Raw genomic sequence first — 27,864 nt, 5'->3', positions numbered from 1 at the left:
TGTAAAAACAGATAACTGATCCTTGGGTAGGTCATATAAGTACTTCCCACAGATTTACAGCATGAATGTACATTTCCTAAGTGGTATATGCCCATTTTCTCTGATGCTAAAGCTACAAGCTTCCTCATACAAATAAGCAGCTATGTAAGTAGAGGAAACCATCTGAAATCAAACTAGAAAATCTTCCCAGCAAAAACATTGTCCTAAGTGACCCATGGAACAATTTCTTTTCTGAAAATAACTGACATAATAGTATAAACACAGAAAAAGATAGTTTTTCAATCATTTTAATGCTCCCCACAGTGCACAATGTACATGGGCCTTCTACACTTTATATAATCATATGTGTGATAAAGGAAGTGGCCTTGATGAACCAAATAAAATGCACAAACATTTTATTTTGGAATATATTTTATTGACTCAAAGAATCCTGGAAATTTGAGAGAATGTGGTAATGTTGAACATGTAAACATTTGATTCTCAAAAGGGAAAAAGAACAAGTTTGCCCTTTGAGTGAGTGCAGAGTTAAAACCCATAAAGTAGTTTGTTCTGAGAACAAATAGAAATTGATAGCATAACCTGGAAGTAATTTTTAGGAAAATACAGAACATAATGCCCATTTACAAGGAAATCTTGAAATGCAACATGTAAACAAGATAGGAAATCGACCCACTGTAAGTAAACAAGCTTCTCTCTTTTTTCAGGCAAACCATCTTGAATAGTTTTCCATTTGGGACATCCAAACTCTACACCCTGGTGTCAAAGATGCCAGAAGACACAATACATGCAAAAAAGACTTCACTTCAGGACTTCAAATCTGGTTCATGAGATGAAGTCACAAAGCAACTTTTCGTTCAAAATCCTGTTCATGTGTAATAAAACACAATATAGAGGAATATAATTAAACATATGCCTGTCCTCTCTCCTAACAACAGAAGAAAATAGATCAAACTAAAAGGATGATGATTCTGGATAAAGCTAATTATAAATCAGCTTCTATTTAATCTTAAAATAATAACAGAATGGGCATTTGTTTTTGATTCACAGCACATGCAAAGGTCCCTAGTTTGGAAAGACAAACTAGAGATTTCACCAAGAGGATGTAAATCTGATAATAAAATGACAGAAGAATTATCCATCATTGCCCCTGTGTAAAGCGGATCAAAAGCAAGGGCAACTTAATAAACTGATTCAGCTGACTCATCAGTTTAACAAAGTGCATTTTGATTCATGTGATGGAATGGGGGCAGTGGTGTTTCTGAGTGGAACAGCAAGCCTTATCTCATAAGGGCAGTTCATTGAAGAACTCAAAAACGAGTATTACTGAGTGCTTTAGGGGGATGGGCTGAGAAAGACAACTGCCCTCTCCCCGAAAGGTGCCTACTCCTAAAGTCTAGTCTTCCTTCCTTGGCCTTAGCGTTATTTGGTTATAATAATATAAGTTAATGACTACTCAGAGCGATGTCAATTCAAGTTTTTTGGACAAACTACAGTTTCCTAAAACTCGCCTCTCTTTCTAATCTAACGGCATATCAAATTAATTCTTTCTAATCATGGCAGCACGTTCCTTTGCAACACAAGTAAAGAGCAACAAAATAAGGAAAACTCAGTAGTATTATGTCTACACACAGAGACACGGCTGAATTAAGTCCAACTTTTTTTTTAAACAACCACTTCATTAACTGGTTGTGGTTGGATTAAGTCTATCCATTTTGTTTGGTTTTGAAATCCCGCTTTATATGCAGATACAGCCTCATTAAATGAAAGGGAAAAAATAAAGGAAAAGAAAAATGAAATAAGACAACAGTGAGTGAGGGAGGTCTGGCCATCTGGTTGTTGCCTCCAATCTCACAACTCTCCGGACCTTCCTTCCCCACTGAAGTCCAACGTTAGGCTCTAAGAAATACCAGGGGCATAGGCGAACTGTGTGAGCACAGTATTGTGATCATTGCTTTCTGGAGGAGGAAGAGGGCAGCTCAAGAAGGGACTCTGGGGCTCCCAGCTCAGAAATGATTCAGGTATGGACAGAGACAAAAGGACTGGTCAGTGCTGACAACTCCCCCTCTGGGAGGGAGGGGTCCCCCAAAACTCTTTCCTCCAACCCTGGAATCTCTTCTCTCGTCTTCACCTGGGCCCATCTGCAGTAAGGAGGCTGCTCAGGGCCCAGGGCTCTGCCTCCTCTTTGCTGTTACCAACAGGACATGCTCCCAAACCACGACTCAGACCTTAGTAGTGATGGTACTTTGTAGTGATAGTTGAGTACAGAGAGAGAGAGAGAGCAGTAGGGAACAAAGGAGCTATTTCCCATGACTGTGGTTCTTCTGGGGAGGAGGACTCGACCAGAACAAGGATGTAGGGGTCAGACATTCCATGAGACATGGAAAGATAAAATTAAAGACATTTACCAGATTTGAGACAAAAGTGCAATGACACAAAAATTCACATTTCTGAGGCGGTGGGGTGGCCTCTGAAATGGCCACCTCCCTCAAACCTCACACAGGCTCTATGCCTGTCTTCTCTCCCTGGACAAACAGTAATATTCCAATACAAGAATAAAATAAATTTAATTGTAAAAGGCTCACAATAGCAAATCTAGACCCTACAAAATCTAGCAGCAACAGGGAACTGCTGCTGCCGAAACAGCCTCCTGTTTCAAGTTCCCCGAAGCCAGCAAAGGGTGTCTCGACTCTTCAGCAGGTCACGGCACTGCCATTGACCTCTTGTAGTGAATTCATGACAAGCATCGTCTTGTTAAAGAAGCTGCTCTCTCCACTCCCATCTCCCTCTTCGAGGTCCGTTGTCCTAGAGAAATTGTCTTCCGTTGTCTCCTGTGACACACTCTTCAGGGCTTTGGTGGTATTGGCCCGGACTGAAATATGGTCCCATCCTCCCTATAAGAAAAGAGAAGCGAGGGCAACCTGACCACTCATTCAGGGCGAGTAGCAACAACTGGTGCCAGGGAAGTGAAGCACCAATGTACATCCCCCCCAGGCTGGGGGGAGGGGGAGGGGTAAGAAGAGCTAGTAAAAATAAAAGAATCACATGCAGGTTGTCAATCTCCTGACAGAGGGGGTGCTAGATTTAAGGTACAGAATAAGACCTACTTAAAAATATTTCTTTTTAATAATTATAAACCATTTATTTTTTCTTCCTCTCATCACCCTTCCAGAGTGTGTGTGTGTGTGTGTGTGTGTGTGTGTGTGTGTGTGTGTGTGTGTGTAACAAAAGAAAAACAAAACCCTTGTAATAAATATAGCAGCCAAGTGAGAAATCCCTGTTACCCAAGGAGGCTGAGGCTGTGGATGTTGAGCTCAGGAGTTCCGAGCCAAAAATGTCCAGCACCAGCATGATGGGCCCCTGGGAGCTGAGGGTCTCCAGGTTGCCCAAAACTCCCATGTCAGTCAGCAGTGGGATGGAGCCCTCGAGTGGCCACTATACTTTATACCTGGGCAAGTTAAGGAGATTCAGTCTCAAAAAAACCCCAAACCCAAAACAACAATAACAACAAAAAACAAACATGCATGGCAAACCGAACAAATGCCCACTTTGTTCATTCTGGACATAGCAAACTTGTGGATTTCCTTTGCTTGAGCAAAAGCTTGAGAAAAGCTATGCTTGTTTGTCTTATGTGGCTTCAGTTTTTCTTTTTTTATTGGGGAAAGGAGAATATGGGGAAAGAAACAGGAGCCAAAAATAGAGTTACCTAAAAGAAAGAAAGAAGGAAGGAAGGAAGAAGAGAAGGAAGGAAAGGGGAAAAAAAAGAAAGGAAGCATTTTATTAGAATGAACAAAAGAGAACAAAAGGAGGTTCAGAAGAAAACGGACATATGTCAGCTTTGAAAGTAACATTAAATTTGCTACAGACTTAAAAGCAAGTTGTTTGTAAATAAGAGATTCATATAACTTTTTTTCTGTTCTATCATGTATATGAAAATATCAGGGGGATAACTCTTAAATTTAGAATAAAAAATCAGATGCAGTTAGAATAGAAAGACGATACATTAGGGGGAAAATTCTGAACATCTCTGACAAAAATCTGACAATCCAAAATATGTAAGGAATTAACAAAAACCTGTAAGAGACAGTCATTCTCCATTAGATGAGTGGTCAAAAGATATAAACAGTTTTCAAAAGGACTACAAACTATTGAAAACCACATGAAAAAAATGCTCCAAATTTGAACAATAAAATTAAGGGAAATTCAAACAAATCTCAAATATCACCTCACTCACATTCATCAAAGACAAAATGGAAAACGTCAGTGATGGAAGGGCTGTGGGAAGCCAAGCACACTCATCTACTGTTCACGGAATTGTGACAACTGGTCCGACTCTTGTGGAAAACAACGTGAGAAAAGTTTTCCTTTGACCCTGTGTGTGATCCCATTCTTAGATACCTATCTCCATACATCAATCAGAGTATCCATCTCCTCTGATGTCCTCCAAGAAGCCAAAGACAGAAACAAGGGTCCTATATATACCCACAAATTCATAGCAACATAATTTTTAAAAGCAAAAAGCTAGAAACAAATCATGTGTCCAATGAATGGGGTGTTGAAATATCAATTAAGTTGGGACTTTCTTACTGTTTAAAAATGATTAAGTGTCTTTGATTGAGTCTTACTAGGTGCTAAGCCCCAGGCCCAAACCCCTATCAGGCGCTAAGCCTATGTGGGTGTGAATTGGTAACTAAGGTGGGGCTCCAGATGGGGCCAGTGAAGGGAGGTCTGATTATATCTTCATTCCCAAGTAGACCCAAAACCCGTAGCTATTAGGTGCTAAGCCGATGTGGGCATGAAGCCTTCAAGGTTCTAGGGGGAGGTGCTAACTCCAGAGCCAACAGTAAGAGCCTAAGTTCTGGTCGCTCAGATGACATTTGATGACAGCTAAAGAGTACATATAAAGAGAAGACAGAGCTATTTGCTTAGGGCTGTCACTCTTGGTGGCTCGCTGATGTGGAAACTCCCAGCAGCTGTAGAGCCCTCCAGTTTGTAAACCCAGATGTTGGGACTTTGTTAAACTCTGGCAACTACGCATTGAGATTTGAATCAGACAAGGTCTGTCTGCTGATGTTTGTAATTTGTTTCTATTTTCTTTGAAGCTCAGGGTGCTGGCTTTTCCCCCTGAACTGAGTGAATGATATTTGCATGCTGGATTAAAGTAAGATTGTTAACCCTTAACGTTGCTTTCCTTAGTAAAACAGATCAAGAGAACCTAGGCTTGCAGTGTTCCATGAGCTGGTTGTTGTTGGTTTTACACCCCCACAGCAGCTGCTAGCTGGACTGTGGAAATAGGTATAGTTAGACAAAGTATGGTAAATGGATGTAAAGGAATATCGGTGTGTCATAAGGAATGACAAATAGGAAGAACTGAGAAACTTGGGAAGATGCAGAGTGAAAAAGGTAGAAGCAAAATAACCATACACAGCGATCACAATGAGACAAATTAAGACACCACAATAAGGCTGAAATTGCTCTCTTCGAAGCCACCAAACATGCAGTCTTCTCTAAGATGTCATTCTCCTAGATCTGTCTGCTGCATTTGACATGGCTGACTATCTTCTCCTCTGGGTTTTCATGCCCCTACTCTTTCCTGGTTCTCCTGTCTATATAACCGCTCCATCTCAATCTTCTTTGCTGGCTCATCATCCACCATGCCCCATAATCGTGAGTGTTCCCAAACTTCTGTCCTAGGCCCTCTTCTCTTCTCCTTCTACACTGTCTTGGTATCCTAGTTGGGTTCCATGAGTTTAACTATCACCTCTACGCAAATGACTCACAGATCTATATATCTAGCCCCAGTCTCTCTCCTCTGAACTTCAGGCCTAGATTACCAATTGCCTCCCAGACCTTTGAGAGAAACCTGAAACTCAATAGTCTCAGACTCAAGTCCCCTAAACCCTCCCCTCTTCCTTACTTCTTTTTTTTTTTGTCAGAGGTCACAGTGATTCTCAGCATTATACAGAGCTCCTTACCCTTCCTCGCCCACATCCAATCAGTTGTCAAATCTTGCTATTTCTACCTTCACATTTTTCACTTCCTACTCCTTCTCTCCATGTACACAGCTCCCTTTCTGATTCAGGCCCTCATCACCTCTTTGCCTAGATTATTGCAACAGTCACTTATTTGGTCTTCCTGACTCAAGTTTCTCACCTCTCCAGTCCATCCTGCTGAAGTCATTTTCCATAAACATAGATCTAACTACCTTATTCCCCTACTTAGTCAACTCCAGTGGCCATCTTCTGCCTTTTGAGTAAAATATCAACTCCTCTGTTTCACTTTTAAAATCCTATACAACCTTGCTCCAACCTGTATTTCCAGCCTCACTGGACATTACTTCCTCTACGACATGCTGCAATCCAGCCAGACTCCTTCCTTCTGCTCCTCACATGCTCCAGCTCCAGCTCCTGGCCTGTTTGCTAGCTATGCTCCATGGCTGAAAAGCATTCTCTTCTCCCCTCCATCTCAGAGTTCCTTTCTTCTTTAAGATGCAGTGGCTCAAGCATCAGCTTCTGCAGGAAGTCTTTTCTGATTCCCCCTCAAATGCTGGTGCCCCCCACCAGACTACTGGGCTTTAACTACTTTGCATATATTTGTATTTACTCACTTTACATTTAAGCTGCATATATATTTGTGCTTGCGGTCTCCATTAGATGCTAATTTCACTGTGAGTAGGGATTGTGCCATCTGTGGTATTTGTGCCCCCAGAGGCCAGCACAGGGTCTGATGTATAGCAGGCGCTTAACAAATACTTTGACTGAATAATTGGCTAATATCGATTCCATATGAGTACGGTTAAAACATATTTCCTTTCCATTAAGGAATGAAAAACTGAAACTTGAAAGTTATATGAACTGTCAGTCAAAATCACCATATTATGTGGGTTACTTAGCTTTTTAAGGAAATCATTCTGCAGTCAATCATCAATACAAAAAAGATGAGAATTTCGAGAGAGAACAGAAAAAATATTCTATGTGAATTTGCAAGTCTCTATTAATGATGTACAGCTTGCTTTGTAAAAAGTATAATAAGTTCTCTATGTTGCTTTCAACGCTATCCTGTTTGTCCATTTCCTCTGAACTTTCTTCTATTTTCTTCTGTGTATTCTTTTAAATGCCTCAATGACACTTCTTTCTTTTTTTGGGCAATATTATGATATTCTCCATCTTTCCCCAATTAAAAAAAAACAAAACTCTTTGTAACATTCACCCCAAACCCATCAATCCACATATTGTCCATGTCCAAAAAGTGCATTTGAGTCCGTTGCCTCTGTCAGGAGGTGAGTGAACAACCTGTCCCATCATCAATTCCCTCTAGCTGTGCTTGGTCACCGAATGACCAGAGTTCTTAAGTCTTTCAGAACTAGTTTTACTTACGTTTACCTGGTTTTTATGGGATAATTACAATGTGATGATATTTACTGGGAAGTGAATAATGCAGCAAAACAAAGTGCATCAATAAAGAGTTAAGAATTAGGATGTGGACTAATTTTTTTTCTTCTTTTCATAAATTTCATCTTCAATTGCCATTTGTCAAGTACTGATTAGATAATATATCATGCACTTTCCTCCTTCTAAAAAATTATCCTAGCACTTAAGGGTTCCAGAGCTGGAAGGTACTGAGAAGCCTACTCACTGCCTTTAGATAAGGTGCCTAAACCTCTAGGAAAGGCAGACTTCTGGTTCCTAGTCTTCTTAATGACTTCACATCCATACTCTATAGCCCACTATAGTACTTCAGCATCCCAGGGATTTTTTGGCCCAAATCCCTTCTGCTTTAATTTAAACCTATTTCTCCTTTGTAAACAGAAAATAATTAATCCAAAAAAACTTCTTGATAGGTTTAGTCTTTTCTTCTTTAGGCCAACAAACCCAGTTCACATGAAATAACATGGAGTAACATGAAATAACAAGGATTTCTAAGCCTAGATGACCACATATTGTCAAGAACTATATATAGTGATAGGATTTAAAGTCCTGTGGAAGTGAGATGGTTTGTCCATAGGCAAAATGATAACTGGGACAACTATAAAACAATTTGAGGTTCTCTTGAAAAGAAGTGAAAGGCTTTTTACTCTTCACTTCCTCCTACTCCACACCAGGTATTCCTTGACTAACAGCGGGTATAGAGGCAAGTTATTAAATGGGAAGGATTACTGCTGCTGGCCATGCCACATATAACCCCAAACTCACCAGATTTAAAGACTTGGGGGAATAGGTGTGGACAGGGGTCTTTATGGTCCTACTGGAAAGCTGCACCCAAGTGTCTTAGCGGGGTAAGAAGGGGGAGGGTCCCAGATACGTGGTTCCCAAGTTCCAATTTCTAAGAGGTGTCTTCAGAAAGATAACCCTCCCACCCCACATCTCTCTTTCAGTTTTGTCAAGGTTTCAGCTGGGAAGGTGGCACCTGGCAACCAGAATGTCCTCCACCCCCTCCTTTCTTCACCAGGCAAGTATGGTGAGTAAACATTTTAGAGGGTAACTCAATTTTTGAATCTCTGCCAGGTGCTCAGGGAAAATATGTTATCTTACATAAAGCTTTGCCCTCAAGTGGCTGAAGAAGCCAAACATATACTGATTCCAAGTGATAGAACTCTACAAAATTGTACACAAATGTACTATGTCTGACAACATAACTGGGCATCCTGTGGTTGTGTGACACTGGACTGCTAAGTCCCAGCACTGACCAAAGTAATGGGAGCCTCTTTGTCTTCCATCCTCTGCAGGGACACTGCTGCATGCTCCACCATCTTAACCCGAAAAGAAGGGGTCCATACTCACCCCAATGCCATAATCCCATCCTTGCCCTTTTGGCTCCCGGGGCTGCACTCCTGTTCTGTGACACACAGTCCCACAGCTCAGGCTGTGGCTTCCTTGAACCTTATTGGCAATGACCCAGACCTAAAATGGAAGAGAGAATGAGATCCCTGACTGTCCTATTCCACTGAAACCAGCAGCTGTACTGGAAAAGCCTAGGCAAGAGTGAAATATCCTGACGGGCGCTTTACATGGAGTCAAAAAGGACAGAAGGAAGGGGCATAGCTCAACTAGAAATAAAGGAAACCATGCTTGGCTCAGAGGCCATCTCTTGGGCACTGAGATAAAGTCGTAGAGAAGTCACGAGCATGCAAAAGAGATTCAAATCCTCTGGGTTCAGGTTTTAACTTTCTCTAACACACCCCAGGAGCAAGTGTCTAACTGAAGGGCTTTTAATGACCTTACATAAGGGAAAACATAGGCTGACCTGGTCCAGTGGGCCAACAGAAACTTTGCGGACGTTATTGGAGACATGGTCCCAGCTGGATCCTTGTGGGTAGCTGGGGGTGATTCCCTGTCGGTACCACAAGTTGCCTAGGAAGAACAAGTAAGCAGTTAGTATGAGGAATGTGATTCTTAGCACTGCTCTTCATCACCTGGAAAACAGAAGCCAAATCCAGACCCACTGAGGTTGTTTATGGAGAAGAAGGAAAGTCACTCCCTTCTTCCAGTTTTATGCTTTTGGCTTTAATAGACTTAAACAAACCAGGTATTTTTTATAGCACATTAGACTTACTTTTGGGGGGAAATAGTTTACCCTATATTGCCCAGGTTGGCAGCACAACAGAGACTTGTGGGCCTTGATTAACACAGAAGTTTTAACCCACTGTTTTTCCAAGCTGGGCAGTTGGGTGGTCCTCTGCTCCCAGGGGCTTTAGGTCTACTGCAGCTCAGAGCTCAAGTGATCTACCAGCCTCTGCCTCTTCCCAGTAGCAGGGATGCCAGGGATGTGCCAACACATTTGGCCAAATATTATTACCTTGATTTTATAAGTAAAGAAACTGAGGCACCAAGAAATTAAGTGATCTAAGGTCAAACAACTTCAAAAGAAAGATGCTCAACTAGGATTTAGATCTACTGAATTCCAGTCCCCTGTTTTTTTTTTTCTGCTATCATACACTGTGACAGAGATTATTTCAGAGTCACTTCACTGGCAGGATCTAGCTCTGCTTCAGACAGACTGTCCTAGTCCATCATATGATAAAGCAAAAACATAATAATCTCATTTCATATGGAGATGACAGACTGGAGAGAAAACTACCTTTGTTTTCTATTTCCCTACCCGGAAACCCTATTAAATCTGAATGCAAATTAAACCATCAGGAAGTATAAATGGGGCTCCTCGTGCTCTTTCTTCTCACTGTTATTTAGCACAGTTCTAGCAATGCTAGCTACAATCACCAGACAAGATAATGAAATCATAGGAATAAACATTGGCAAAGAGGATGCAAAATTACCTCTATAGATAAGACAATGGTATACTTAGAGTACCCTAGAGAATCAGCAAAGAAACTGATACAATTAATAGTTACAGCAGGGCTACAAAACACAAAATAAATCCAGGAAGATCATCAGCATTTCTTTAATGTACTAACAAAATCCACAAAGAAATAATAACAAGAGGAATTCCATTCAAAATAACTGTAAAATTCTTAATATATGTGGATGCTTACCTATCAAGGTACACACAAAATTCAGAATAAATACAATTACAGAATTTTTAAAAAGACTGTCAAATAATTGAAGAGAAATTTACTGTATGTGGGGGGACCATACTAATAGAATAAAAATGATAATACTCCCTAAATTAATTTACATATTTTGTGCTAAACTAAATTACCAAGGGTTACAAACTAATGAACTTCATTTGGAAGAATAAAAAGTCTAGAATCTCAAGGGAAATAAAGCAGCAGCCATCAGAACTATTTGGTACTGGTACAGAAAAACACATCAGTGAAACAGATATAGGCAAGAAACAGAAGTAACTGAAAACAGTAATCCAGTATCTGATTAACCCAAGTAAATAAATTACAGAGGGGAGGAACCCTTTTAAAAATAACTGCTAGGAAAACTAGAAAGCACTTTGGCAGAAAATAGGTTTAGACCAGCACCTTATACCATTTACCATAATAAGCTTTAAATGGAGACATGAATTGGATCTAAAAAGTCACATCATAAAAAAATTGAAGAGAATAAGACAAATTCAAAATTAAGGTTAAGGTGAGAATTTTAAAAAATATATCTTATTTCTCCTTAATTACATGTTAAAACAATTTTTTAACATTTTTTTAAAGTTTTGAATTCGAAATTGTATCTCTCCCTCTCTTCCCTGAGATGGTAAGCAATCAGATGGTTATACAAGTACAATCATGTAAAACACTTTCATATTAGTTATTATGTATAAGCAGGCTTGAATAAGAGAAAAAGAATGAAAGTGAAAAATAGCATGCTTCATTCTGTATTCAAACAATATTCGTTCTTTCTCTGGAGGCAGATAGCATGCTTCATCATTAGTCCTTTGGAATTGTCTTGGATCACTGTATTCCTGAGAATAGCTACATCATTCACAGTTCTCCACTGTACAATAATACGGTTACCGTGTAAAACATTCTCCTAGTTCTGTTCACCTCACTTTGCATTAGTTCATATAAGTCTTTCCAGGTTTTTCTGAAATCATCCTGCTTGTCATTTCTTATAGCACAAATATTCCATCACAGTCATAGATCACAGCTTGTTTAGTCATTCCCCAACTGATGGGCATCCTCTTAATTTCCAATTCTTAGCAACTACAAAAAGAGCTGCTATAAATCTTTTTGTACAAATAGGTCCTCTTCCCTTTTTTTTAAAAAATATCTTTGGGATATAGACTAGTGGTGGTATTGCTGGATTAAAGGATATGCAGTTTTATAGGCCATTGGGCATAGTTTAATGTAAGAATTCTTCACCAAACAAGGCATATATAAACACAAAAAGTAAAAGATAATTTTGAATGCATAAACTTAAAAGTCTTTTGCAGGAATACTCAATGCAGATAGAAGTAAAATGGGAAAATATCTGATTCCAAAGTCCGATGTACAAAATGTATAGGGAACTGAAACTAATATACTAAGAGTTACTCCTTGATAAAGTGCCAAAGAACATGAACGATTCTCAAAATATTATTCACAAATTACAAATGACCACATGAAAACATGTTCCAAATAACTAGGGAGAAAAATACAAATGAAAACAACCGTGAGGTCGCACTTCACTCCATGCAAATTGGCAAAAATGAAAAAATATGCTAACAGTCCATCTTTGATGGGCTATGGACAGACAGGCATATTATTGGTGAACTCTACAGTGGTTAAACGATCTATAATTTATGCAGGAAAAGTGACTAAATTGCCCATACCTTTAACCCAGCAATCTTACCCTGAGCATATATTTCCCTTCCAAAAAATCAAAGGAAAAGGCATATACGTATGTATGTATGTATATGTGTGTGTATGTGTGTGTGTGTATATGTATATGTACATATATGAAAATACTAAGCAGCATTCTTTGTGGTAGCAAAGAACTAGAAACAAAGCAGGTACCTATTGATTGGTGAAAGTTAAAAACAATTTTTTTAAAGACTGGGTCTCCCTATTTTATACAGGCTGAAAGCTCAGGGGCTACTCAGGAGACCAATCCCACTACTGATTGACATGGGAGCTCTGACTCCGCCTCAGGCAACCTGGTGGCCCACTCTACCCGGCAACAGCAGCTGTCTGTACTGATGCTGACCTAGAGTAGAGAGCCCACTGAGAAGTGTATATCCACTGTCGCTCATAACTCCTGAGCTCAAGAGACCCACAAGCCCTGGCCTCCCTGGTAATTGGGATCACACCCAGTAAAATGTTTGTGTGTGTTTTATTTTCTTAATGTCAAGATTATGCAGGAAAAAAATGTTGAATACTAGGACTTTAAAGAAATATGAGAAGATCTGTATGAAACGATCATAGGATCGCAGATTTATATCCCGAAGGGACCTTAGAAACCATCTAGTCCAATCCCTTTGTTTAACAGTGAAGAAGAGATCTGTCCAAGGATATAAAAGTGACAGAGCTGAGATGTGAATTCAAGTCTTCGAATTCCAAATCCGGTCTTCCACTGTACCATGCTACAGAGGGAAATGAGACTCACCAAGAGAACAGTGACTACAACAATGGAAGCGAAAAAACCCCTAAGAGGAAGCTAAACTTTGAGTAACAGGGGGAAAAAGCCAATCCTAGAGAAGAAATAACAAAACAAATCTTTTCCCTCAAACAAAGAGGTAGGAAACCGCCAGAACAGAATGCAAGGTGCCCCAAAAGTCTTAGTGCTATTTTACCTTATTAAAGCTTAAAGCTGCACTAAGACTTCTGGGACAATTTGTATTGCTTATGTTGTCAAACAGAAATCTTGTTTGTTTTTCTTTGTACAAGGGATGATGGATGAAGGGGGAGAGGGAGAGGTGGAATGAAAAATGACTATGATGAAAAGACAAAGGATTTCAATAAAACATTTTTTAAAAAATTGGGCCTTTCCTCATTTACAATGAACTTGAAGATCTGCCACTGTACAGAAGCAAGCGTAACCATATTTGTCATTAGGTGATGTCCTGCCAACACGTGGGTCTTTCTTAAGATTTTCTTCTAGGACCATATGTTATCAGTGACCTGATCCCTTAGTGACTCTGAAGAGCAAAGTCTGGAGCCCTCACCAAAATGTGAGGAGTTAACTACGCCATTCAGCATCCCAGAAGTTGACTATCCATCTCTCTTTTTCACAATCACTTGAGTGGTTTTCTTGTCATATGGTCAATCCGGGGTACTTTTGACTCTGTTTACTTCTTGGCAACATGGATAATCACAATTTCTGAAAAGCCAATTAAGAATTGCTTTTTCCAATATTTATAGCAACTCTTTTTGTGGTGGCTAAGAATTGGAAATTGAGAGGATGCCCATCAATTGGGGAATGGCTGAACAAGCTGTGCTATATGATTGTGATGGAATATTACTGTGTTATAAGAAATAACAAGCAGGATGATTTCAGAAAAACCTGTAAAGACTTGCATGAACTGATGATACAAAGTGAAGTGAGAGAACCAGCACAATGTTGTCCAGGCTAACAGCAATACTGTATAATGAAGAACTATGAATGACTTAGCCATTCTCGGCAATACAACGATCCAAGACAATCCCAAAGAATTCATGATGAAGTGTGCTATTCACCTCCAGAGAAAGAAGTGACACTGTCTGTATACAGATTGAAGCATACTACTTTTCTTTCTTTCTCTTTTTCTTTCTTTTTTTTGTTGAAAAGTCTTTTTGTAGAAAATGACTAATATGGAAATGTTTTACATGATTGCACATGTATAACCTATATTGGATTGCTTATTGTCTCAGGGAGGGCAAAGGAAGGGACAGAATTTGAAAGTCAAAACTTTTTTAAAAAATGTGCAAAAAATTGTTTTAAGATGTAATTGGGGAAAAAATAATTAAAAAACCACTTTTTTCCAACAACTATGCAGATGGTAATAATAACATACATTTAAAGAGTGCTTTTGATTTTTTCAAAGTACTTTTCCATCTAATATCTCATCTGATCCTATAAGGTAGATAAGGCAGGTAATATTATTTCCATTTTAGAGAATTTAGGAAATTAAGGCCTTGATTTCCTCACCTGTTAAATGGGCATGATACCCCTTGAATGATTTGCTTACTCAGGTCAACAGCTAGTGTGGGCAGAGTAGAACTTAGAATCTCAGTCTCCTAATTCCCAGTCTGCAGCTTTTCACAAAAGATCTATTTCCTCTCAAAGGCCTGTCACACTTTGATGAACTGTAACAATTAAGAAGAATCAAAAACAACTTACCATTTTCATCTAGTGCATATACTGATGTCTGTCCCACTGACACCTGCTTTAATTTCTGCTTTGGAGGAGAAGGAATGTGGTACCAACAGTCACCTAAAACCAGAAACCCATCTTGTAAACTGCAGTTCAGGAATAACAACAGCAAACACACAGTTCTCCTACCCCATTCCTGTCCTCCATGCAACGATATTACTAATAATTACTAATTACTAAGAAGGTAGCCTTGTCAAAGTAGAGAATGATTTAAAGCTGTCTTCTTGTCCTTGACTTTAGGAAAAACAGAAAAGGGGCAAGAGAGGTCCAAATTAGGCATGAATTTCAGGGTCCAGGCTTTCCTTCTAAGTCGATTTCTGTCCCTACCATTCTACTGAACCTGCTTTCTCAGGTCCCGGTGATTCTCTAATCCTCCATTCTGAAGACCTTGTTCTCCTAGCTCACTGTGGCATGTGTGGGCTTCTCTCACTGTTCTTCCCTTACCTCCCTGACTATTTCTGTCTCCTGTTCTCCTTCACTCATCTTCTTCCTCTTCCCACACCCTTAATAGAGGCCTCCATAAGGCTCCTCCATAGGAAGAATCCAAGAGGATTACTCTTGTGTTCTTCCTCAGTGGTCTCATCCACTCATCCATAGTTTCAGCCAAGTGTAGGGCACCCAAATCTCCAGCTCCATCCTAAAAAAATCCTCTAGCTCCATTTTTTAAACTCCAAACTTGCATTACCTACACCTTAATGTGTCAAATATTGAAGTCACTGTCTTGCTCCAATCTGTTCTTCCTCATGATTTCCCTACTTCTATTAATGATACCAATTTAATTCTGCAAACACTTATTTGGTCCTTAGTATAAAATAAGGGAGCATGCTTGATGGAAAGACAAAAACAAGAAATGACAAGGACCTTAGAGCCTAACTGCGGAGATATGGGATGTACACGTGTAAGTGTACGTGCCACAAGGAAGGCACAAGCAGAGATTAAGACAAAGTGCTTTATTGTTATGACTGGATGGGAAGCCTGGAAGTAGTCAAAGATCACTCAGCGAGCCTTTACTGAGCTCCTCTTGTAAACCAGGCTCTAGGCTAGGTATAGGGGATACAAAAACATAAACAGTCCCTATTCTCAGGGATCCCTGAGAGGGGGAAGATCTGAAAACAGAACCAAAGTCGAATGGATCAGGGTTCCAGGAGTGCAGTGGAAAGAGCAGAGCAATGACAGGAACTGACAAGTTCTGAGACGCTGCAGGAGAGCTGCAGGAGAGTACTGAGCGACAGAGAGTAGGGGACAAGGAAGCTGGAACTTGTTAACACAGGGCAAGGGAAATAATCCTAAGTAGAAAGGAGCTCACAGAATAATCAGCCTCAAGGTTATAACCAGAATTTTCCCTTATCACCCCTCAGTGTCCAATAGTGGCCAGGTCTCCTCAAGTTTACCCTCCCAACATCCCTCAGTCATTCCCTTCCCTCTAGCCACACTGAAGCCCCCTCCTCACTTCACTGGTCTCCCTGCCTCAGTCTCTCCCTTCTTCAACTTATCTTCCACATGATTGCCAACAGATATTCCTAAAGCCCAGGTCTGACCTCAGCATTCCTCAGCTCAAGAAGTTTCAGGGGCTCCCCATTGCTTTTATGATAAAAGTATAAATTCCTCTTTGTTTGGCATCGAAAGCTCTTCATAATCTGGTCCCAACCCATCTTTCCGAGATAATTCTACATTATTCTCCACAGAATAGCCTATGCTCCAGCCTACTTGCCGTTCTCCAGAAATATCCCATGTCTCCCCTCTGCACCTTTGCCCAGAGTCCCTCACCCCTCTCCCTCCTCACCTCTGTCTCTTAGAATCTCTAGCTTTCTCCAAGACCCAGTTCACAAAGTCTAGTATGATTCCCCCAATTGTTTTTTGAGGGAATGATGTTGTCCCCAGTTATTGTGTATTTATTTTGTATATATCCTACATTTACTTATCTACAAACATGGTATATCTGCCCAGTAGACCATAAGCTCCCTGAAGACAGGGACTTTCTATTTTTATCTTTGTATGCTCAGGGCCTTGTATAGTGCCTAGCACATAGCAGGTGATTAATAAGTACTTGCTGATGGCCTAAATGGACGTCAGTGTGATGATGGCTTTTCAGGATCCTACCTCCCAGGTGGTACCCTCAGAGGAGGATCATTTTTACTTTTTCTCACTCCCTGGATATCCAATGAAGCACCAAAGCCTTTTAGATTCTCTCTTTACAGTACTTTCCACTCTTTCTGTCACTGCCTTAGTTGAGGTCTCTGGAAGACTAAAACAGATTACCAACTCACCTGTAGTCTCTCCATTGGCATTCTATCCTACACATACTTATGCCAGACTAGTCTTTTTAATAGATAACTGATCATACAGTTTTCTCTACTGCAGAGGGCCTGGCATTCAAGGTCCACCACACTTTGGCTCCAAATGACATCTCCAGCCCCATTATGACCCTGTGGTCCAAGGTACCTTCTACTTCTCCCCTTCCACTCTCCCCTTCCCCCAACCCAGCTTAACTAGCAAGTTAAGCTAGTTTTTCTTGAAAAGGTATTGAAAACATCCTCAAGATTTGATTGGCACAGGGGGAGTAAGGGCTCGGGCCACTGACACCACCTTCTGGTCATCTGAGTACAAAACAGCTGAGAGGAGTTCTGGGCATGCTCTGATGCTTGGCTGCTGGAGCATGATGAGCAACTAATTCAGACAGGGGAGCTTCGATCAGCTTAATCTCCTCCGGGTGTCATCAATGCATAGCCCTGTTGAATATCCTGTTACGGCTAAGGACATTTTTTGTCAGCTGCTGCATGACCTTCAAGTGTCTCATTTCATTCCAATATCAAACGTTAACTACTGGGAAACTGGCCTGAGTCAGACCCAACCCAGAACAGGCCCTTCCTCATATACTCAACACTCCAGCCAAACTGAACTATTTGCATTCTCTGACAACATCCTACAGTGGCCTACATTTGTGCCTCTTTTCTCTTGCTGCCCATCCCTAGAATGCCCATACCCACCAAGGCCTACTGCCATTCTGCTTTGAAAGCCCAGTTTAAATGCTACCTCTTGCCCCCAAGAAGTCTCTGAGATGCCCCCAACTAGAAGTCAAATTTTCTCTCCTCTGAAATCATGCAGTGCTTTGGACCTCTCTCATACATTAAGTACACTTTGCTTTGAACTATATTTGGTTATGTATAGGTATTACTTTACTAGACGGTAAGCTCCTTGAGGGGAGGCATCATCTCTTATTCATCTTTGGATTCCCTTTTGGGGCTCTACCACACAGTGCCTCATCCATCATCCTACTAGGCACTTGATAAAGATCTACTGAGTGAATGACTACTCTTTGACAAGTTGTCATCATCAAAACACTACTCTCTCTTTCTTAACTTACAAAAAAATCCCAAACGAATCAGGCACCAGGCTAATGGCCAGCTGTTATGATCTGTGACTTTTTCCTTTGTGAGGAAGTTGAAGTAAGATGTTGATTCAGACAACATTAGGATATAACCACTAAAAGTTCGCAAAGTATGGGAGCAATTTTCAGATTATCTGGGAAACACCTATCTATAAAATTGGCTAGGAGAAAAAAGGATTTCCTTAGGCTAAAACAGAATCCATTCCAAGAGGCTTTCTGAGCCTTTCACAATGTCCACATCTTGATGGCTATATCTACTGTGTAATAAGCAGGAGGATACAAGATGACAGCTAGTTCTACTCTGGCCCTGCTCAGAGCACAGCTTCACTTACCAGCTGGCTGCTTGGGGGACACAGAGCCCCTGTAGAATGCTGAGCCATCTCTGGCCACGGCCCAGACCTGGTAAAAAGCCCCGACAGAGACTGAAATGAAAGGCTGATCCGTGCCAACATGCAGCCAGGACGAACCCTGGGTAATTCGAGAGAAAGAACATTTTTGAAAGGGATAAGACCCAAGGGGACTCTAACCCACAGGGACTGGGGGTCACCAAGGCATGCAGGTAGCAGCTGAGGTAGCATCATCAGAGCTTTGTCTGTGAGATACCCAGCCACAGAGGGACAGCTTCTCCCAAGGAGGCCAGGAAAGCTTGAACAATGCTAGTTCACTAATGCAGAATTTCCAGGGATTAAACAGGTCACTGTTATTCCTCCTGTCATTTGGAAAAGTACAGGGCCTATCCAACTGTGAAGGGCAAGACCTGTCAAGTATGATCCTAGTAACATTATTAAGCTCAGTCCTTATCCTTTCTTGGAAACTATTTCTGATTGGTTTAGAAGGGACACTCCTTCCAGGGAGAAACCTTATATTCAGACCTCCAAGATCAATGTCCCCCTTTCTCCTCCACCATCTCCAGCACAAGGCCTCGAGGCAGAACCTACTTGTGAACACCTATGTTTGACTACAAGCTCTGTCAATTCTTCTGTTGTATTTCAGAAGTTTCTGTTTGTTCTGGTGGATCGTTTTTAAAAAGAATTGTCTATCGTTACAAAATTCCCTCATTCACCTGCTGATGGACTCCAGATGTATTAGGCCTGTGTGTGGTAGTAAAAAGAATGGTGGCCTGAGAATGAAAAGTCTGTATTCTAGTCCCACCCCCTTTTTCTAACTAGCTGTGTGACCTTGGCCAAGTCCCTTCATCCCTCTGGGCTTCCATTACCTCAGGACTGGTAAAATGAGGACAGGTCTAGACAACATGTAAGGTGCCTTTGAGCTCTTTTTTAACTCTATGTAAATCCAGTGAAAGCCTACGAGGGAGAGCTGCCATTCTTTCCTGCAATCTGCTTGGTTCAACAGATCTTCCTGTGGGGAGTACTTGAAAAGCCCGCCCCCAAACTCAACACTTAGACCTCTCTAGAAGAAAGCCCTGGACATTGAATCAGAATTGCTAAAAGGGACAGTCCCCAGTTGTAAGAAAATCGCATAGAAAAACGAACCAAAGGGAGGAGAAAGGCTCTTACCGCTGGATTGAGCTCTGATACGCCCAGTCTGCAGAGAACATCTCCCTTGTCACTGATGGCCCAAAGGGCAATCGAATCCTTGCTGCCTTCCTCACAACCAGGGATGATGGAGACATCCCCGAGAGAGATGGGGGCGACTTCCAACCAGGGCCCACTGGTCACCAGCTTACATTTCCTGAGCATAAGAGGAAAAACAAACACCAAAACCATGAAGTCCAGCTCTCCTATCTTGCAAACGCATAGGCCTCTCAAGGTCTATTTCATAAGAACCACGAGAGAGGCAGCAGGGTGAAGTAGACATAATTGGCCCAGGAAGATCTGGGTTCAAGTCCTGCCTTTGACACATATTAACTGCAACACCCTGGGTAAGTCCCAGCCTCTTAGCACATCAGGCAACTCTCTAAGACTATCAGCCGCAGAGAAGGTACTGACTGGGCTTGGTAGAAAAGGTTCTTCACTATATCAACGAAGTCAAAGGTCCAATCTCTATCCTAAAAACCATGACTCACACGGAGGTCTCGATGCTGCTGATGTAGCCTGGGTTTTTTATTGTTTAACAATTTGGGGCAGAATCTACAAGCTTACTACCAGGGAAGGTGAGGTCACTCAGACACAGGCCATGCCTAGAACTGGATTTTGTCACTTTTATTGGGTTTCCTGGCTTCTTCCAATTAATATCTTAAAAGGGAAGCAATGAATAGGTAGTAGGAGCTATATCCCCAGTGCCTAGCATGCTATGGCTGTGGTTCAGTCATGTCTGACTCTTTGTGGCTCCATGGACGTCCATAGGGTTTTCTTGGCAAAGACACTGGAGTAGTGTGCCATTTCTTTCTCTAGTGGATTAAGGCAAACAGAGGTTAGGTGACTTGCCCAGGGTCACACAGCTAATTGAGTGTCTCAGGACAGGTCTGAACTCGGGTCTTCCTGACTCCTAGCCCTAGGGTTCTACCCACTGAGCTATTTAACTGACTCCACCTAGCACACAGTAGGTGCGCATACTTGTTGCCTGATTGAGATCTGGGGATCAGACACTCCCCAGGTTTTGTTGCTGTTCTCTAGTTTGCTCCTGCCTCTTATGAGTTCTCAGCTCCTCTGGGAGCCCCAGCCCTGCTCTGCCCACAAAGGGCACAGCCAGACAGTGACATTTCTCTTATTTGTTCTTGAAAATAAACACTTGAGAAAACAAGGGAGCACTGGGGACCTGAGGGCATTTCCTGGTTTGACATTTACTTTGATTCTACTTCCCCCTCTGATTTGCTCTCTCTTCTTCCAAAAGGTATGAGAAGCCAGAGAATTCCCAGCAGTTGGAAGAGAAGATGGTACCCACCCTCCTTTGGCTCCCCACTATTACCTTGCCCATCGTCTCCGTCTGACAAAATCCTTCATGGTTTTGTATCCATGATAAGACCTGTGGACAGAAAGAGAATTTTTAATACAGCTTAGCTTCAAAATCTCTTTTTCCCAAACAACTTGGTGGTTGTGAGATACTGCTCCTACAAGTGTGCATTCTTCCCCCCTCCCTTGGTCAGCTGGTTAATTAATAATCACTTACTGAGTATCTGTTCAAGTCCTATGGGAGACCCTGAAGTAGAAGACATGATCCCTGCCTTGAAGATGCTTACAGTCTATACATGCAGGGGGAAAAATCCTCATTTAATACTATGAGAATACCAACATTTCCATAAGCACAAAAATGGTAAAATTCAAGCTGAATGTTTAAGTGCTAAAGCTTCATTTGTGGAAAACAAAGCTAATTAAAGAAGCGATTCTCTTTCTTCCTAGGAAGCTTTAAGGGTCCTTTTAAACTTAGGAAGGGGGACCATTTTGCAATCCTTACATCTACCCTTAGAACCCTGCCTAAAGGAAAGTTATTAAGGTTTACGCCTGAAGGGAAGGGAAGGATAAAGGAAGGAAGAGAAGGGACAGGGAAGGGGCCATCTTATCTTTGTATGCCCAGAGTCTAACACAGTTATTGGCACACAGTAGGCACTTAATGAAAACTTGTTGAAATGAGTAAGGTTCACATCAGAGTATGGTCACATCAGAGAACTTGAAAACTCTGGCTCTGGGGCTGCCAAAGTGACTGTGGTCTTCTTTTCTCTTAACTGTTGATCCAATGGATGAGCCCCCTCTGGTCCAATTCGCTCACCTGAAAAGCCAAAGGACCATTTGGGCCAGCCTTGACCTCCAGTATGTACACACACACACACACACAGGCACACAGGCAGTCTTTTCCAGGGACATGTTAACTCCTTGCAAGCTGGGACTGTCTCATTCTTTGTACTCGTATGCCCAGTGCCTAACACAGGTGCCTTGCACAGTGCAGATCCTTAACAATACTTGCTGAATTAATTCAATTCCACAGCCACAGACTGCAGCACTGATCCCTTATTGACTGTCTTAGTTATAAAGGGGAACAGGCTATGTAAAAAGGGAGAGATCTGGAATGAGTCAGCCCCACTAGGGGGAAAATGCCTCAAAGAATATGTCTTATGGAGAGTGGGTGAGAGGTATCATTACAAAGAAAAGCTCATATTATTATATTATTTTTGGACAAGAAGTATTTTGGCATTGTCAATAGAGCTAGCTGGCATCAAAATCAGGACGAACTGGGTTCAAGTCCCAAATCTGACACATAGTGTCTCTGTCACCCTAGGCAAGTCACTTAATCTCAGAGTATAAGGCCATTCTTTAGGATTTTATGTCGCACTGAAGGTGCTGACCTGTACTGGGAGAGGGAATCTCCTCACCTGGGCATTCTCTCTACCAATAAAATTGCAGGTCCTGTTCCTAGCCTATTTATCTATGTATACTTACTACTCACTAGCTATGACAGCAATGACAGTGACAATTCTCATGGGAAATCTCTATTAGGAAACTCTTTCAGAACTGTGACCAGATCTGCTTTAAGGCATCTCTTTTTAAATTTTTTTTTTATTTTTAGTTTTCAACACTCACTTTTATAAGATTTTGAGTTCCAATGCCCAAAGGGCCATAGGAATGTTCATACCCTTTGACCAAGCAATACCACTTCTAGGGTTGTATCCCAAAGAAATCACACAAGAGGGAAAGGGACCCATATGTACAAAAATATTTATAGTGGCTCTTTTTGTGGTAGCCAAGAATTGGAAATCAAAGGGATGCCCATCAATTGGGGAATGGCTGAACAAGCTGTGGTATATGAAGGTAAAGGAATACTATTGTGCCATAAGAAATGGGGATGATACGGACTTTGTAACAACCTGGAAAAACCTACACGACATAATGCTGAGTGAGCAGAGCAGAGCCAGGAGAACATTGTACACAACCACAGATAAATGGATTCCGTGAGGACCAACCCTGACAGACTTTGCTCTTCTCAGCAACACAAGGTGCAAGGGACTCACGATGGAGAATGCTATCTACATCCAGAGAAAGAACTGTGAAGTTTGAATGCAGATTGAGGCACACTACATGCTCGCCTTTTTTTCTTCTCTTTTGTTTTTGTTTTTGGGTTTTTGTTTTTTGGTTCTGTTTCTTCTTTCTCATGATTCATTCCATTGGTGATAATTCTTCTCCACAACTTGACTAGTGTATAAATTAATTCAATGCGAAAAAAAAGATTTTGAGTTCCAAATTTTTTCCCCTCTCTCCCTTCCCCGCTCCTCAAGATGGCATCAATCTGATATAGGCTATATTTATACGATCATATTAAACATACCTCCACATTAATCATATTGTGAAAGAAGAATCAGAACCAAAGGGAAAAACCATGAGAAAGAGAAAACAAAAAAAAAGAGAAAATAGTATGCTTCAATCTGCATTCAGACTAAGGCAGCTCTTTTCAAATAGGCCTTTTCTATCTAATACCCATTTCTGTTTTTCCCTATGTAGTTTTTCATTTCAATTTCGACCAGCTCTTTAGTAAGTAACACATGTGAGGACCACCTAATAGATACTACCACATATCAAAGAGCATAAACTGACTGAGCAGGAGGAAATCTTGAATGTTTCTGTATAAAAAGAGGGTAGGTTGACCCTCTTTTTCCAACTTTCTCTGAACAGCTGCTCCTACAGGGCTTCCCCCAGTTTCCTCCTAAAGCAATCTAAATCCACCAATGGGTGATCACACCAGCACAAGTCGTCTTCTCCACTCTTTAGCTTATTAACAAATTGTAATTGTTCACCGCTGCTGCTTTGAAGGTTCAGCTTCAGTGTCTGGGACAGTCTGGGGAATGAGTTTTTTTTTTTTAACCTTAAAAGGTTAACATACATGCCACTAATATATGGTATTTAAGGAAGATCCTAAAATCCTACAATCTCACACTAGACATACAGTAACTATCTGAGGCCTCTGAATAGCAGGAAATCACAAGTCCTATGACATGTAGAGCAACTGAACTTTGAAGGAAGAAGGGAGGAGGAAGAAGTGTTGACTTAGTTACTTGAATATTCAATAGTTAACTACACGAAGGGTTTTTATGAGAAATCGCAAGTGAGATAATTTATACAACGTACTTTGAAACCCTTGAAGAGCTATAAAAATGCTAGCTATTAAAAGTCTGTTGACCAGTTGTTTTTCATGTTCATAAAAGCATGAACAAGGAGAAATGGATTTAAATTTAATCTGCAGAAATTTTGGCTACACATAAGGAGGAAGTTCATGAAAATATTCATGAAAATATGCTAGGATGGGCATCTGCAGCCCTCCTCTGCCTCCCCAGAGATCTTTAATAAGGGAGGATTTAGTCAATCAGCTGTCTGAGGACATTAACTTCTGGAGGTCCCTTTCAGTCTTATAAATGAATGGTTTCCCAATAATGCTTCACTAAATGCAACTAGAAATGGAAGATGCTCACGATGGAAAATCACTTGCATACTGCCATCCTTCTCGATCAGTTCCACCAGAAATGTTGAAATCAATATACCAGTCGGAAACCTAGAGTAAGAAGAGAATGCTGTTAGGAGCTCTTTCTCCTCCCTTCCTCAAGTCCTTCCTGTACAGGGTGCCCATCAATTGAAGAATGAATGAACAATTTATGATATATGATATACTACGAGAAATGATGAAAGGGCATGGTTTCAGAGAAACCTGGTACACTGGCATGAACTAATGCAGAGTGAAGCGAATAGAATCGGAAGAACAATTTACATATGGTAACAACAAGACAAGCAGCTTTTAAAGACCAGAGAATGCCAATCAATGCAGTGACCAATTCCAAAAGACAGATGCTAAAGCATGCTACCCCCCACCTCCTGACAAGAGAATTGCTATAGACTCAGGGTGCAGAATAAGATGCTTTTCTGACATGGCCACTGGGGGCTATCTGTTTTGTTTCACATGAGTATTTGTTACAAGAATTTTGGTTTTTTTTTTTTTCAATAAAGAGAAGAGGGCAAGATGGGAGGGAAAGTAGATTTTTGTTAATTAAAAAAATTAAATTTTAAAAAATGATGAAAAGGATGGTTTCAGAGAAACCTGGGGGTACTTATATAAACTGAGGCAGAGTGAAGTGAACAGAACCAAGACAATTTATATAATAACACTGTAAAGATAAACAACTTTGAAGGATTTAATTCTGATCAATGCAATGATTAACCACAATCCCAGATGATTCAGGATGAAGAATGCTACCTACCTCATGACTAGGAGGTAATGGATTTATGTGTGTTTGTTCTTCATTCTTGAAGAGGACCATGACATCAGGGAAATGATGACATGACTTGCAGTTGACTTCGACTTGAGGGAGGGAGGGCTGTGCAAGGTCACCAGCCTCACTTTCTCATCCAGAGCCATTTGGGTCCAGTGGCCTGATATTCACCAGGACAACTGGAGATGGCCCAGGATGCATCAGGAGGCTCTGGCCCTTTCAGGCTAAGGTCTTTTCAGGTTCTCACTTTGAGTAAGGTAATGCCCATTCAGTGAATAGGCCTCTTTAAAAAGTAAATATTTGGGAGGCAATCGGGGTTAAGTGACTTGCCCAGGGTCACACAGCTAGTAAATGTCAAGTATCTGAGGCCGAATTTGAACTCAGATCCTCCTGACTCCAGGGCCATTATTCTATCCACTGTACCACCTAGCCGCCCCTAATGGATTTAAGATAAAAGATATATATTTTTGGACATGGCCAATGGGGAATTTGTTTTGTTTGCCTGTGCATATTTGTTACAATTACAAGGATTTTGTTGTTGTTTTTTCAATTGCGGTGAGTAGGAAGGGGACAAAATGTATGCCTGTTAAATTAAAAATTAAAATTAATTTTTAAAAATTCCTCCTTGTGCTAGCATTACCTCCCTAAGCCAGATGACACGAAGTGCAGAGCCCAGGACTTACCCATGTCCAATGGAGGGAGGGAGGCTTGGTGTTGGCCTTTGTGCACTCTTGCAGCCCAGTCACATCACTCCACATGTAGCGGTCAGTAGGCAGACCCCTGCAATGAGGCAAGAAGAAGGGACGAGATACACAATAGAGACCTTCAAAGGGTCCCCAAAGCAACAGGAAAAAAAGACCCCACACCTACTGTGGGATGGGTCTGATGACACTAAGACAAAATGTCCCTGAACAAGAACACCTGGATCCAAGGCCTACCTAAGTCTTAAGCCAGGCTGTTCCTGCAGGCTGGGTACTTGCCTGTCTCAAGTCATCTCCAGAAGGAGGGGAGAAGAGGAAATGGAGGCTACTAGTTCACACCAGACCAGACCATTTACTGATGAGCTATAGATGAGCTGCTAGGATGTGACCTGCATGACGGTTACAGCTAATACAGTTCCTGGAGACCACTCAACTTTCTGCATCTCTCCTAAAACAACTAGACCATTAGAGTCCCAATCCTCATTTTCCATTTGGGCTGGAAAGACTATCAGTGCTAGGGACAATTTCCTGGCACCCTCTAACCTGGTGTCTAAGAAACTCTAAGGTAGGTTCTAATGTATGGAGGGTCTGCTCGCTAACTTTGGAGGGAGCTAAGGTACTTTACCAGCCAACAGAGCTGCTCTTGCTGTCTCATCTCAAGGATTTAAAACAAAGCAAAATTAAATTAATCCTCAGAACCCACAGAGTCCTTTTTTTCTTTAAGGCTCATGCTGCTGATTCTGTAAACAAGATGATTGAGAGGGGCAAACATCACTCTCACCAACACTCATGATTACAAGGCTTCCACTTCAATCCAGGGTTCAATAAACAAGTGGCCATCCCAACGTCTTTTCTACACCTCCGGTGGGCTCTGTATCCCTTCTTCCCTGGAGTTATGGCCTCCTGCCACCCATGCATGCCTCTCCCTTGTTACAAGGGCTTTATGCTCTCTGCCTAGATAAATTATACTGTCATTATCTAGTGTAGGCTAGGGTTAAGGCTCTGGATCCAGATCTTGCTACTGACTTGCAATGTAATTTTATATCACGTAAACCTCTCTGGGCCTCAGTATTTTTCTGTGTAAAATGGAGATGATAGTACCTGCTCCTTTTCTCCTTCTCAGGGATGAGAATTGACATTTGTAGGAAAAATAACAGAAAGGTGATGGATTAAGGATGCAGAAAGATCTTTAGAAATGACTGGTGCAGGAAGTTATTTGCTTGACTATGTATGTGTAAGGGTTTTTTTTTTCTTTTCTTTTTTTAAATGGGGAGAGAGGGCTAAAAAAAATCACTTAGGGGTGATACCTCATACCCTAAGGTATGAGGAGAGAAAAAAACATAAAATTTGATTTTTAAAAAAGCACCTATGATTTAAACTCCTTTAAAAAGTAATGTATTTTGTACAATGTAAGTTACAGAAGAACCCATTTCTAACATTGGTGATGGTGATAACACAAACATTTATGGCTAACAGCATCTATCTTATACAGGGTGTCCCAAATGTCTTAGTAAGACTTCTGGGACACCCTGTATGAAGATAGCATACAGCACGGTGTAGTGGATCGAGGGCCTGTATTCAAGGTGAGAAGAGCTAGATTCAAGTACTGCCTCTGACATATACTGGATGTGTGATCACAAGCAAGTCACTTAACCCTTCAGAGGCCCTAGGTATCTCTCTAAAGGTATAAAGTTATAGCTCAGTTCCCTGTCCGCATCAGTAAAGGGAATTTCCACACCAGGAATTCCTCATACCAGTGGAATCACAGTTCTGGACCACCTCCACCCACCACCCAAATAAATTTCAAAGGAAATGATAGAAATATTTCCACGTACTAATACTTCCAGGGGAGCATGATATAATCAATCCAGTGTTAAACTGGGATTCGGGAAGACCTGGGTT

The 27,864-nt window shown here is 41.2% G+C and overlaps 1 protein-coding gene across 4 annotated transcripts in view; it reads right to left on the bottom strand.

Annotated features, from left to right (window-relative positions):
- Window positions 1-393: 393 nt before the first annotated feature.
- TECPR1 (tectonin beta-propeller repeat containing 1) overlaps window positions 394-27,864 on the bottom strand; it is a 74,373-nt gene continuing 46,902 nt past the window's right edge. For all 4 annotated transcript variants that reach the window (XM_036741403.1, XM_036741405.1, XM_036741404.1 and 1 more), the window contains exons 17-25: window positions 25,945-26,041; window positions 24,470-24,549; window positions 20,983-21,039; window positions 19,632-19,806; window positions 18,447-18,582; window positions 14,694-14,786; window positions 9,241-9,347; window positions 8,778-8,897; window positions 394-2,891 (exon numbers count right to left, since the gene is read on the bottom strand). In XM_036741403.1, the coding sequence (XP_036597298.1) occupies window positions 2,691-2,891; window positions 8,778-8,897; window positions 9,241-9,347; window positions 14,694-14,786; window positions 18,447-18,582; window positions 19,632-19,806; window positions 20,983-21,039; window positions 24,470-24,549; window positions 25,945-26,041 (1,066 nt within the window). In that variant the 3' untranslated portion in view covers window positions 394-2,690. The remainder of the gene's footprint in view (window positions 2,892-8,777; window positions 8,898-9,240; window positions 9,348-14,693; window positions 14,787-18,446; window positions 18,583-19,631; window positions 19,807-20,982; window positions 21,040-24,469; window positions 24,550-25,944; window positions 26,042-27,864) is intronic.

The sequence above is a fragment of the Trichosurus vulpecula genome, chromosome 1, assembly GCF_011100635.1.
Source record: "Trichosurus vulpecula isolate mTriVul1 chromosome 1, mTriVul1.pri, whole genome shotgun sequence".
NCBI lineage: Eukaryota > Metazoa > Chordata > Mammalia > Diprotodontia > Phalangeridae > Trichosurus > Trichosurus vulpecula.
Note: the sequence above shows the minus strand (reverse complement) of the source record. Positions and strands in the feature narration are given on the sequence as shown.